The sequence below is a fragment of the Podarcis muralis genome, chromosome 6, assembly GCF_964188315.1.
Source record: "Podarcis muralis chromosome 6, rPodMur119.hap1.1, whole genome shotgun sequence".
Lineage (NCBI taxonomy): Eukaryota > Metazoa > Chordata > Lepidosauria > Squamata > Lacertidae > Podarcis > Podarcis muralis.
In genome coordinates this window covers 97,584,653-97,599,056 of record NC_135660.1, presented here as the reverse complement: position 1 = coordinate 97,599,056, position 14,404 = coordinate 97,584,653, and the positions used below count along the sequence as shown (strand labels likewise).

The 14,404-nt window shown below is 43.1% G+C and overlaps 1 protein-coding gene across 3 annotated transcripts in view; it reads left to right on the top strand.

Annotated features, from left to right (window-relative positions):
• SHISAL1 (shisa like 1) overlaps positions 1–14,404 on the top strand; it is an 83,068-nt gene that overhangs the window by 53,618 nt on the left and 15,046 nt on the right. The window contains exons 7-8 of one of the 3 annotated variants that reach the window (XM_028728714.2): positions 6,427–6,456; positions 9,734–10,395. The exons of 1 other annotated variant lie outside the window; for it this stretch is intronic. In XM_028728714.2, the coding sequence (XP_028584547.2) occupies positions 6,427–6,456; positions 9,734–9,749 (46 nt within the window). In that variant the 3' untranslated portion in view covers positions 9,750–10,395. Of the gene's footprint in view, positions 1–6,426; positions 6,457–9,733; positions 10,396–14,404 lie in introns of those variants that run through there. One more of the 3 variants, XM_077930771.1, reaches the window with a different exon arrangement.

The following is a 14,404-nucleotide window of genomic DNA, read 5'->3' as shown; positions in this document are numbered from 1 at the left end:
TATCAAACCCAGTAACTTTTAATATATGAAATGCCATCTTAACATATGAATTGCATTCCAACTATGGTAAAGATTCCCCAAATATTCTGTGTCTCTATCAAAGGGTCAGTGATATATTTCTAGAAAAGGAGATGCTGGAACTCACCATGAACACCTCCCTCGTTCTATCAGAATGGCAATGGTGCCCACCTGAGAGGGGCCGGAACTAAGTTCCTGTGAGTTCCCTCTGAAAAAAAGCCCTGCATAATGGCAACCTAGTTCTGCCACTTCTGGGCTCAGCCTGCAAGAAAAAATAGTTCTTTCAGTGCTTTGCAAAATCCAAGATAAGTGGGATATTCTGTCTAATTGACTTGGACGTGTTAAAGGCTCAGAGAAGTACTCTCGGGAAATCCTATCCATATATTCCAAAATAGTATAAAGTCTTTAGTAGCTGCAGCTTCTTCCTATAGTATGACTGTCATTTCATACCTTTTAAATGATTATCTAGCTTGAAATAATGTTGATAGTTTCCCCACTGTCATATGCTTAGTCTGAGACGTGTACGTGTTAATGTGATGTGATATGCATCACATGTGAAGCATTTTTTAATGAAACTTTGTGCACTTGGTCTGGAGTTCCCTCTTTTGCTGATTGTACCGGAATTAGTTAATAGAAGTGGTTTTTGTAGTGAGTAGCAAAGAAGAACCAGCTTTTGTATATTTTCAGTTGCTAAGCCCTGCATTTCTACTGTGTGAGTAGAGATTTCCAGCTTCAAAAGCACATCATACAAGTTGAAATGTGATGTTCCACACTAGGGAGAGGCCATGGGTCATTCCTATAAAAGAGGTCTGGTTAAATTTGTGACTTCCCCAATTAAAGGGTTTATGATTGCATTGTTTTAATGAGAAGTGCATGAGCGAGAGCTACTAAATACACCAGCCCATGACAATAAGTAATATTTTAAGTGGCCTTGTGGTTTTCAAGTGTTGGAAGGAATGAGGATTGTAATTATATGAGGCGCTGCTTTCCAGGATGGCTATGCAGAAATCTGCTTCCAGGCTTTTTCTTTTCTGTTTCCCCACCCCCACCATCTTGTAATAAAGACAACCCATTCTATCACAGTTTGGCAGAGTTCTCATTCCTTGCCGGCTAATGAGCCTAAGTTCATTATTCCTCATCCTACTCATTATCAAAGTGAAGAGGGAAACTTGCAAAGTTTGTTCTCTGCAGAAATTAGACAAGGGAATAAGGGGACCCCTAGTGGTGAAGTATAGCTCACTTTAAATTGGCAACAATGGTTCTAATAAAAATATACTATAGAGTATAAGTTACAGGGTACAAGAAAATGCAGATATGCATTATTTCTGCTCCCAGTGTGAAAGCTGTGTATCTGGTATGGATAGGTATGTCTAACACGCACCAATCCTTAGTACATATGCTGCATGTGTGAATAATTCTGCCTGACGTACGGTTATTTACAGAAAAGTATGTTGATCTGAACTGTGAAGTGCTATAGTGTTCGAAACAATGAAAGGAATAAGAGTCATGGAGACAACAGAGGGAGTCTGCTCCAAACGTAGGCTGCATAGACAAAGTTTCAGTTGGATTTACGAGTGGCTTCAGTCACCCATGAGAGATGCTGAAATGAACCACTTGATATCAAAAGAGTTCTCCAGAGTTTGAACTTGGAGCACAAGGAAAGAATTCACAGGAAATGGTGGTGTGGAAGATACTACTCAAATTAAGGTTATTCTCTGCAGCCTTCGCATGGACTATTGAGGGAAATGCATAGGCTTCTGGAGAAGGAGGTGCAAGAGAATAATGAAAGGCAGAGAAAGAGGGAGCTTTTCCAATATTTATCCAAAATAAAAATGGGAAACCTGTACATGAAGCTTACAGTAAGGGAGTGGATACTTGATAGTGTAGCTGGGAAACCTCAAGGAGTAGAGCATGGGAATCTTAATCTCTGGCTTGTGGCTTTGAGCCCCATGATAGGCAAAAGATTCCTGCATGGCAGAGGGTTGGACTAGATGACACTTGTGGTCCCTTCCAACTCTGCAATTTTGTGATTCTATGATTTACCACAGAAATAATGAAGAACCGAAGGGGCTTATTGACCACAATACACTGGTTCTGATGGACACATAACATTAAACCATGATTTGCATAAACCTTAATTAATAAACCACAGTTTAGTGTAACATGTGAACCCATCCTAGTATTGCAACTATGGTTTATTAAGTATAGTTTGTTGGAAAAAACAAGCCATGGTTTGTTGTTGGCTTACTGATCTTGACAATGGTTGAATCTTGTTACATGTGAATCCAGACAGTCCCTAACTATGGTTGAAGTGTACCATATTTTTTGCACCATAACACTCGCTTTTTTCCTCCTAGAAAGTAAGGGGGAATGTCTGTGCATGTTATGGAGGAAATGCCTATGGGTGGCATGCCTACGGATTTTCCTCCTCTAAAAACTACGTGCGTGTTATGGTCGGGTGCATGTTACAGAGCGAAAAATACAGTAATTTGTTTTCTTTGCCTCATCAAAGTCACCTCAGACAATGCCAGACAAATGATGAGCTGTAACCAGATTTGTTCCTGCTTTACTGCTTGTTGTGTGTTTGGGAGAGACAAACCACAACACGAAACTATAACTTCGCCCTGCGTAGCATGACAGCAGCATGGCCAAGCGCTGCAGCTGCAGTCTTCACTCCAGGAACCTGCCTGCTTGCTCCAAGCTGAATTCCCTGCTCCCCCTCCTGCTAGACTGGCATGGCCCAGTCAGTTGAGTTTATGGGGAGAATGGGATTGGATGGTTCTGGCCTGGGTAAGCAAAAGAGTGATGGGCCACGTTAGATGTTGGAACAGATCATAAAATACATTGCATTATTTCTGGTTTGGGGGGAGAGGAGCTTGGCATGTTTTCCAAGCTGTTCCAGTGCATGCCTGGGGGAAATCACCCCTTTCTAATTTCACGCAATTTCAATAAGCTTATTTTCATTTTCATTTTGATTAGAGGAGAATCTAAATAGGACCCTTTGTTCTGAGATGCTCTGTTGTGTTTGCTCTAAACCAGAGCCAATCTGAAATAGATCAATAGCTCTTGTTCTTACAGTGGCCTAAATGGAAACTCTGGGTCCAAATTGCCCTAACTTTGCAAATGTTCAGAATCTATATCTAGGGACATGTGAGTCTGGTCTAGGACCATAATAAATTCAATTCAATATATCTAGGGACTAGAGCTGCCTATCTGGAAAACAAAGAAGGCAATTTGAATCTTGCTGTTGAACTGAAAAATGTTAGATTAATGAAGTGTGACCCAACCTGTGTAAGAACTTTTCAGTCCACACATCTGAAATCTGCCTCTGTTTTCCTCATTATGTGTCATTACAGTTTCCACAAGATGTGGCTGTGTGCTTCACATGAAGTTCTGAAGTGTTGCACAATGTACTTGTTTATGGTTTAATTGACTTCTCTTTCTGTTTGAGGACTGAGCTTCTCACAATAACTTCTGCAGAAAGCGGGACATGTGCATATGGACACATGAAGTGGTCGTACACTGAGCCATGCCATTGGCTCTTCTAGTCCAGTACAGTCTGTTTTCATAGAATCATAGAATCATAGAGTTGGAATAGACCACAAGGGCCATTGAGTCCAACCCCCTGCCAAGCAGGAAACACCATCAGAGCACTCCTGACATATGGTTGTCAAGCCTCTGCTTAAAGACCTCCAAAGAAGGAGACTCCCCCACACTCCTTGGCAGCACATGAAGTGAAGTTTTGAAGTTTTGACTGCCAGTATCTCTCTGTGGCCTCAGGCAAAGTTCTTTCTAAGCTCTGCTTCTGGAAATCCCTTTAATGACAAATAATTACTCATGCGCTCTGCCACTGAGTAATGGGCCCTCAACTCTAGGAGCAGCTGCTGGGTCTTTGGGATATTTTGTTTGGTGAAATGGATAAGTTCCACTCCATCAGGCTACTTTTTAAACTTCTTCCTCTCTGTAACGTGTGAATTAGCCAACAATGTGTCATCAAGTCACCACATAGTGCCAAGAAACAGAACTTCAGCTGGGGATGTGCAGTGAGAGACCAGCTTGGTTTTTTTAGTCATATGGGGCAAAATAAGTGAGATGCAATCTGGAATAGAGGTGAGGGGATACATGAATGTGGTCTCCAAATACCTGAAGAAGGATGCAGCAAACTAGTTTCCTTTTGTTCCAAGCGACAGGACTATAACCTATGAGTCTCAGTTTTAAGGAAGCTGATTTTGCAAAAATATGAAGAAGCATTTCAATAATAAGAGCTATTAGGCATTGGTGCACTCCGACTGAGAATGCAGTCTCCTTTATGTTCTATCACTTTCTGCTGTTTGTTGTTGTTGTTTTAATTTGATTTTACAACACTTTTGGATGTCCTTGAAGGTCAAAAACTGGCATATGAATTTTAAAGCAAATGAATAAATCTATGCAATATTTTGTTTTGTACTAGACCTAAACTTATTTTATTACTTTGAGAACACAAAATGCATTGGCTTGCATTCGTCCCAGTTGAAATCAATGGGAGTTAATTAGACATAACTAACTCTTCACATCGATTTCACTGGGGCCTAAGTGTGACTAATAGTTTGATTCTCAGTGCCTGGAACCACCAGAGGCCAGCAGAGAAAATGTGATTTTCCTGAAAAATTGAAAAGCTGCCCGTTTGTCCTGGGGGCGGGAGCCCTGACTCTGCTCCCTCTAGCCCTCACTGGCAGACATTCTTATGGGATGCTCAGCAGCCTTTGTAATGTGGAAGCCCTCCCTACACTCACTCGCTTGCGATGGGGAAGAAACACCTGCTGTCTTGATTTGAACTGGAGCAAACCATAGTTTTAGTTTTCCCTTGCAACTTAGCTATTTTGTGTGAATGCAGGTAGGTTTAAAAATTAAGCGTGTGTTCTGAATGCTGCAGTCTGTCCACATCTTGAATACTGATGGTGACTCGCAGAGAGAGAGAGAGAACTTGCTTTTTCGTTGCAATTTCCCTCGAGGCAAATGTTTGTTTTTGCCAGTGCTTTTTTCGTTAAAAAATGTTTAGGGGTGCTCTCATTTTCCTACTCATATTGCAATCCTCGAGTGGACTCAATGAGGCCAGACTTAGATTCACAAAATGTTTAGGGGTATGCATACCCCTGCGTCACCCCATAAAAAAAAACCACTGGTTATTTCTTTTGAAATGGTTTCTATTCAGATACGGCCTGGGCAGGGCAGGGACCCCTTTTCAGTCCAAGGGCTGCATTTGCTTATGGGGAACCTTCCACTTGCCTTGTGCCCATGGTGGGCAAGCCAGAGACCAAAGTGGACGGGGCAATAAATATGACTCTCACCATTTGGATAGTAAGGCTGTATTGCAGCCACACGGAAGCCAGAGGTTTCCACACACACACATCTCGCCATCCAGACAAGCAAGGGGCATTATGTTCAAGGATACATTCCTGCCAGGCAGAAGCACCGAAGCTGGGTGTGCGCTTGGGCTCTCTGCCCAACACGTGGCAATAAATGTAGTAAATGTATTCAATGCCCTTCAATGGATGATGTCCAAAAGTATTGTGGTGGTGGGTGTTCCAGCGTGAAGACTTCAATAGCAACCAGCAAACAAACAGAACAGTATGTCTAGACTGAATCAACTGTTTCGGAGGTGAATCTTTGTCAGCTGATGATGACATTAAATATGTTACATACAATGAATGACAACAAAAATAATACTGAGCAAGCTGCATGTAAATAATGAATAAATAATAAATGAGGAATACATACCAAATAATTATTGTTGTCATTCATTGTATGTAACATATTTAATTTCATCATCAGCTGACAAAGATTCACCTTCGAAACAGTAGATTCAATCCGGACATCCTGCCTGCGACGTGGTGTTCCCTCCCAGCAATTCATTACGCTGACTAGCTGACTACTTTTTGGTTATAGACTGAGATATATTTTGAAGTTGATGACTTGTAAAGTTTGGATGACATTCTAACCAAGAACAATAATACATTTACTAAATTTATTAGCCGCGTGTTGCAGCTGTATTGGAGCAGATTATTCTGTATTGGAACACAGGGGTTTGTTTTTGTCCCCTTAATACAGGGCAGAGAGGCGACTTTTGCCCTTGACCAGCCCAGGTTTTGCTCTGGCCTTGCTCATCGCTGCCCCAGCCTCCAAAAGGTTGCCCACGAGGGACTGCAGTCCTTAGACACAAAAGCCCCCCCCCCTTGCTCCATACCAAGTCAAGGCAGTTGAGAGTGCAGGGTGGCAGCGGCAGGGAGGGAGGGGGTTATTTTCAAACCTTTGTCTCAAGCGTAATGTTTTCTTATTAGTCTTTAAGAGAACATTTGTATAAGTAGAAATGCATGCTGTTACATTGTTAACCATCATTCTTCTGTTTTTGTTCTTATTTGCCTTCTGAAGCATTAAACGGGGATCCTATGTTAGGATCAGGTGAGTGTATCCCATACAGTTGAAACAGTTGTAATCACAACTGTGGTGGGACAACACCCCACCCCCAAAACCTGGCTTGCCCCATGTTTCCTCTCCCAGCTCTTCCCTTTTCCCTCTAAAAATCTCTGGCAGTTCAAAGGATTGACATTACCTTCATGTGACCCTCTTGTTCTCCCCTCCTAGTAGCGCTGCAGTCCTAACCCCACTTACCAGGAACTAAGCCCCATTGAATTCATTATTAGGACTCCCTTCTGAGAAGACACTGTTTAAATTGTGCTGTTAGACATGGCAAGTTTCAGTAACCTTTATAAAATAAAATAAATCAGGCACAGAGTTTCTGTTCACCCCATTGATGCCATTGCTCAGGTTCTTGTTGACTTTAGTAGAGTAAAAATGTCTCACAGAAGCAAGAGTTTTCTTTTTTCCTTGAACATGTCGCAAGGCATGATCGAGCCATGGTTAACCACTTTTTACTTATAATTATTTCAGTGGCAGATATTTAAACACATGGTTCATTTTCCCATTGAAACCAACACGACTGCAAAGTGCTGGGCTGGATTTTGACCCTAGTTAAGGACAATAATGGCATTTCCTGCATTGCTCCTGAACCAAAGGACCAGGGAAGAGGAAAGCAGCCGTGAGCTCCTCTCCAGAGGCTCATAGGCTCATGCAGTCTTGCTAAGCTAAAGTCTGGTATAGTGTGTTGGGCGACAAATTATTTCAAGAGGAGATGCTACTTCTAAGTTGAAAAATCAGTACTTCTGTATTATACTTGTCAGCTTATACAGTGGTACCTCAAGTTACAAACGCCTCAGGTTACAAACTCCACTAACCTGGAAGCATTACCTTGAGTTGAGAACTTTGCCCCAGGATGAGAACGGAAATTGTGTGCCGGTGGCACAGCAGCAGCAAGAGGCCCCATTAGTGAAAGCACGCTTCTAGTTAAGAACAGTTTCAGGTTAAGAATGGAGCTCCCAAACAAATTAAGTTCATAACTAGAGGTGCCACTGTAGTCTGATTTGGGGAAGAACTGAATTCATACTTAACCAGTGGCAGGCACTGATTGCAAAATATTCAGGGGAATCTGGACCATGCCATGTCACAAACCCATGACCAACTTATTGTATAAACAAATCATTCTCCATGCTCAACCATTTCAAAGGTCAGTGCTTTTAGTTTTTTCAGTCTTACTACTTTACATAGTCTCTGATTATGGATCTGCTCTGGTTAGTCTCAACAGCAATAAAACCTTCTCTGTGCAAATATTAAAAACAGCTCATTCATCACTGACTACAGTTTTCAGGGCATGGCACCGCAGCAGTTCTTTCCATACTCGGATTAAAAGAACATACAGATTTCCTCGAAATCATTGCTGGAATTGTAAAAGCATGCTAAATCTCCATGAGTACCGTAATGGGGGTTTTACAGTAATGGGATTTTATTTTCCTTTGAGCTGCCGGCTTCCTTGCCATGGCACAAAAGGGTTTTGAGAACCCCCTTAAGAGACTGTTCTTATAAGATGCCTGCAGTGCTGGGGTGACACAGAAAGCCCCAGACGATGTGAGAGGTTTGCCTCTTCCCCACAGCAGATTCAGTCCATGAGAAAATGGGTGTTGGCAGACCAGGCTGTGTGTACCACATGACCTACTCTTCACCTCCCAAGACGCCAACTGCCCTCAGATGCAACGAAGGGCGGTGTCTGGTGCTGAAGTAAGAGTCAGCTGCTGGTCCAGTCAGCTTTTGTGCATGGAATAGGAAGGCGTGCCAAATGTCCTTTGCCCCAGGCAGCAACATCTCTTGGGCCAGTCCAGGTTATTCCAAAAGTATGGCAAGCAGCAGCTCCCATGCTGTCAGCAGAATGTGAGAGCTTAAATTTCCATTTCAAGAGCAGGTGGCCATGCTATTTCCCACCACCTCCAGGCTGGCCCATCCACAGAAAATGAGTCAAGGGGGACCTTTTCCTTCCCTTTCTCAGAGTATGTGCCACCTATGGAACTTCAGCAATGGGCAGAGCAATCCAAACCTCCAGTCCACTGGAGTGGGTGGCGTTGGATGGAGCAGAGGAGGTCCTCCACCCAGCACTGCCAGTCTCCACCAGACTCTGCCATCTTGGTAGCTCCACCATCAGGGAATGGTGATGAGGAGCACACCATGTACCCACCAAAAGGGCAGGTCAGTGGAAGCTACCATTGGTGTCGTCCCCACCAGCAGTAGTCAGAGGATGCCCTCCAAAGAGGGCAGGTGACAGCACTGGGCCTGATCTGGGCCTCTGCTGCACCAGTTGGGGGGCTGGTGGTGGTGTAGGATCATTTCCTTCCTGCCTCCTCCTTCCACGCTGGCCAGCATGGGTGTGGTGTTGGCTGTGCCACTCCATCAATTCCCATCACTGCTGGTCAGGGTTAGGATTGCATCAGTCACTCATACACATACACACCCCATAATGTGGGACTTACCAGATTGATCAGGCCAACAGCACATTAATCAGGCCCTCCATCTCATTGGTAGCTCATGTCAGGTGAATAGAGCAATTTGTTACATGATGACTCTGCTTAGCTGATGCCCCTGATGAATGTAACCAGTTGCCCAAATGTCAGATTAGGTCAGAAACTGTTGGAATCATTCTAGTAAAATAATTTCCTACACGCATGCTGTTGTGACTTAATTTGCACAGCCTCATTTCTTTCTTGTGTCAGGCCATATCCTTGAAACTCTAACAGCATTTTCACACATGAAAGCACCCCTGAGCCTCTCTTGTCCTATTTATTTTAATATCTGATTGCTGTAAATGTGGAAGGCAGGCATTTGTAACGTGAATGATTCTCTGGTGATGTGGATTCTATTCACATTACAACTCAATTGAAGCAAGAGGCACTTTAAGTCTCAGTTATGGAAACACCTGGTTAGTCTTCCATTCCATCCTCTGTAAATATGAAATAGTTGCTTTAAAGGCATCGACAAGCTTCTCTTACTTTTCCTCTCCTAAAGCAATATATGGAAAAGCAAAGGTGTTTGAAATTGTTGAAGCTTTTTGGTTGTGGCAGCCCACTTTAGTTATTTGTTTGCAAAAAAGATGTCTATGTATAGTCAAAATATTATTACAGCCAGAGGAGTCTGGGATCTGTCATACATTCTTGGCTGTTCTCTAGCAGACAGAGTTTTATGGAAGAAGAGGGAAGGCTAATTAAGTTCAGCAACCATAACTTTGACTTTGATGCAGCACCATGATTCTAGCAGTAAGTAAATTCACTCACTAATTACAGAATTTCTTTCTCTTTAGTCTGGAAACCATCTGAGTGTTGTGTGATCTGAATCGAGATTCTGTTAGATATGCATCCACAATATTCACAAAACGCCCGTCACATTTGGCACCAGTGTGGGATCCATGACTGAATAAGAGGCAGCTCTTTTGCTCTGCTCCATGGTGGTTTCCCGGGTCATCGGCAAGATCATGAGCTCAACAAATCTTACCAGCTGTTGAAATCTAAGGGGAGATTATTTATTGAAGAGAATTAAGCCAGAAATGTACCCATTTGGGAGACTCTAATTGGCTAGCATTTTAACTGAAAAGTCTACAGGCACCTCCAACAGGTGTTTCATTGTGGATGTTTACTGCCACATTTTCTTAACACAATAATAGAGCGTTGGTGGTAGATTTATTTTGGTATACTTTTCTGTGATGAATCCCCAACGCTACTATGTTATTGCAGTCCTGAGGAGCTATGGTAGAACAAAAGAGGACAAAAATTAAACCAGAACATTTGTGGTATAAAAGTTGTGCGGTTTCAGCAGGAAGTTATGAGACTGAAAATGAAGCAGTGTGACCCTTAGAGAGGTGCAATAAATCGCCATACCATTGAATATTAGTATTGAAATAACACCATGAACAAAAGGAGGTGGAGACTTAACAGCTTCCCTGGGGGTAGCTCAGAATACTTTACAGCAGTGTTCCCCAACCTTGGGCCTCCAGCTGTTTTTGGACTACAATTCCCATCATCCTTGACCACTGGTCTTGCTAGCGAGGGATGATGGGAGTTGTAGTCCAAAAACAGCTGGAGGCCCAAGGTTGGGGAACACTGCTTTACAGGTACTTTGCAGATAATTTGCAGGCACTGGTGTCTCCAGCTTTGCTTGCTCTCTCCCTTCTCCCTCCTAACCAATAAGAAATGATGATAAGCCCTCACACAAACCAGCAAACTCTTTCAGCTTCATCATCATCTAATTATGCAGATCCTAACAATCCAGGAGGGACCCCCCATGGCTAGACAATCAAGATCCAGCGCAAAGTGAAGAAGTAAAGAACTGGAAAGCTCTTCTTTCTTTCCTCACCCCGCTGGTGAAAAAAAGAGTTTTTGTTTTTATTTTCTGGTGGTGTTTACAGTGGTGCCCCACAAGACGAATGCCTCGCAAGACGGAAAACCCGCTAGACGAAAGGGTTTTCCGTTTTTGAGTTGCTTCGCAAGACGATTTTCCCTATGGGCTTGCTTCGCAAGACGAAAACGTCTTGCAAGTCTTGCGATTTTTTTTCGCTCCCCCCCCCTTTTTTCTAAGCCGCTAAGCTGCTAATAGCCGCTAAGCCGCTAAGCCTTTAATAGCCGCTAAACTGCTAATAGCGCTAATCCGCTAAGCCACTAATAGGGCTGCTTCGCAAGACGAAAAAACCGCTAGACGAAGAGACTCGCGGAACGGATTAATTTCGTCTTGCGAGGCACCACTGTATGTTGTTGGTTCCCCCTAAATAGCTTTCCTCCATTTCAGAAAGGTTTATTAAAAAACTATTTAAAGGAGACTACCTTTTTGCTTGTTTGCCTCTCTCCTTCCCTTTGATAAAAAGGGAGAGTTTGGTGGGATGAGGGCTTGGGGGGGGGACTTCTGTGGGGGGGGGGAGATGGAGGAGAGAAGACTTAGCTGGCTGCCTTATGGCTGAAATGGGAGGTTGGGTACTATGTGAGAATGATGGGGAGGATGTTCTTCGGTAAGCAGTGCAAGCAAATGCGTATCTACTCACAAGCAAGCCCTACTGAATTCAATGAGGCTTACTCCCAGGAAAGTAGAAGTAAGTTTAGTTGAACGCAGTGGGGCTTATGCATGCACAGATTCCATTTAGACCTCTTGAGTGGGGAAGCAGATGCAGCTTGACTAGTAAATCACTTAAACTACTCTTAAATTAGTTGAAAATATATTAAATGTATTATATGGAAGTTTATTTAATATTTTTATTAAATCTACTACTTCCTTACATTTTAAGACCCTCCCGTGCCACGGGGAGGCCCAGCAAGGCCCTCTGCCGCCATAGATATTGTGATACTTAGCTGTCGATATATTGTGATGCTGAAAATCAGATATCGGCCAGCCCTAGTGACTACCCCTTTAACTTTTGCAATTGCAAAAATATTGAAACCAGGATCATGTGAGACTGCCCTGGAGAGCATAATGAGCACAGAATCATTATGAATGTGCCATAAAAAGGATGCCTGGAGGGGTCCTGAGTACAACTTTCTATTTACAGGGCCTTGTTTGCTGCTCTGCTTTCCCCAGGAGCTTTCAGGATAAAGCAAATGCTGACAGAGCAAATTAGGGATTGCAAATGGGGGCGAGAGGCTGCTAAATGCCCAGCATACGTGTGTAATGGCAGATTCCTCTTTCGGTAGGATGGAGAAGGAGGAGGAAGCTGGCCAGTTCACAAAGTCTGCTATTTCAAGAAATCTTTCGCACATTTTACTTTTTGTTAGGGAGGAGCAAACAATCTGGCCCCACACCGATAAAAATAGAGAGAATTCTGTAATACCCATATGCTCATTTTACCCATTTACATTGCACATAAATAAATTTGAAAGGTTCTTTTTGTTTTGTTACTTTGTGTTCGTTTGCTCCGTGGAGAAGAACAGCAGCAGTTCCTTCTGCTAAAATGGCTCATTAATCTTAAAAAAGTGTTGAGTTAGATAAGATAAACATTAAAAGATTATCAAATGACACCTTACTCCTTTCAACCTGTTGTTCCCAGAATACCCATAAATTGGGCTACAGTCTATGTCTCTCTTCATGTGCATATGGGGGGGGGGGGATTCATGCTATGAATATCATCAGTTCTTTTGATCATTTGTGCCCCTGTGAATTGTTTCCTCTTCTTTTTCTTTAAAAATGCTATCAATGTTCATTTGGTTTTGGTTTAAGCCAGGCATGGCCAAACCTGGCCCTCCAGCTGCTTTGGGACTACAATTCCCATCATCCCTGACCACTGGACCAGTTAGCTGGGGGTGATGGGAGTTGTAGTCCCAAAACAGCACGATGGCCGAGTTTGCCTATGCCTGGTTTAAGTTCTTTGTCATCAATATTCACAAGAGCCACCATGCATGTGATCAGAGTATGACCCATGCAGTAAGAACTTCATTGCGGCCATAAGAGGCACCAAACGCAACTTCTTGCATGCCAGAATGAGCCCACCTAACACCTCAGGCAGAAATACAATCTCTTTGAATATCAGCTGAGACAAAATGTTGTTCAGTGGAGTCTGTGGATGTGCAAAGGCTCAGGTGAATCCAAATTAAGGATGGGCAGGCAGAAGGCTGCTCACTCAAAAAGGGAACGGGACACCTCATTGAGTAGCCCAATCAAACACTGAAACCTCTCAAGGCAGAAGGCAGAAGTTCCAGAGAATACTTGGAGTGCCCAGTCCTTCCTCCCCCAGGGGAAAAAGCTTTCCTTGGGTGTCTGGCAGGGCAGCAGCACACAGTTCCTCTTCTTAAGCTACCATTTCACTTACAACCTGGGACCGTGGAGTTTCAACAACACCCCCAGCGGGAGAATGCCAATGTCATTTTCCACCAGGGATTTATGGAAGTTTACAACTCTTGATCCCAGTTGGGAGAAGACACTGCAGTATTGATGCTTTAGCAGCATTTTATTCAGTTTGGGGTGAAGAAATGGGGGGGGGGAGAGTCCAACTGGGACCCACCAGCAGCTCACCCTTCCTGGCCTCTAAGAAACTTTTACTGCTTGGAGAGAAGGACAGACTGAGGAGAGGGACTTAAGGAGAATCTGGCAGGCAGATTTCCTGAGTTGGCCATGTCACCTGCCTCAGTTCCTCTCACAGAAGGCAGCCTAATCCGAGTCTTGCCTGGCAGGGTCCATTGCTGAAGTGGGAGAGAAGATGTTTTGCATGCAAAAGATCTCGGGTCCAATCCCTGGCATTTTCAGTTTAACAGGATCTCGGGTAACAGGTCTGGAAACAGCATATATTTCAAGCTGGAGGCTTCAGTGAGCTGCCGGCCAGCAAACTTGAAAGTACAGAGCTTAGACGTCCTGAAGATTTGACTTAAAAGGAGACAGCATTGTAGGTTTTGCAAGGTGATACATAGGAAGAAAGCAATACTGTCTCCATTAAATACATAAGCAATATATAGCCAGTCAAAATATCCTGAAAGGGGGTGTAAATGGTGCTCTGGAGCTCCATGCCAGTAGCCCCTTTGCCTGGATACATGATTATTATTACTTTTTTTTTTATCGCTGTCATCAGTCCTGATCTCAGCTTGTGTCAATCATACATAATTCTGGCAACTTGGATTTGGGTGTTCACAACAGAGACTGAAGAGCACATCAGAGGTTTATAGTTTTGCAGAAATCCTATTATTAACCTGAGGCTAATCACTTCTCTGATTATGATTACAAATTGGTTCCCATCTTCTGAGGTGACAGTTTAATTTATTTTTACTCTCAGTCTGCTGTGTTCATTTGCATTGGTGACATTACCCCAAAGCACTCTGGATGGCTTAATTAAAAATGATTTTTGTGAAAGAAAGAAAGGCATATGGATCAGATTTCCAGGTTATATTGAAGGAGATGGGAATAGAAACCTGTTTTGCAATCACTGTCTAATAGCAAGTGTCAGAAAAATCGGTGCAAAAATACGTCACTGCTTGCTTATTCTGCTTTCGTTCTCATTCAAAAGCAC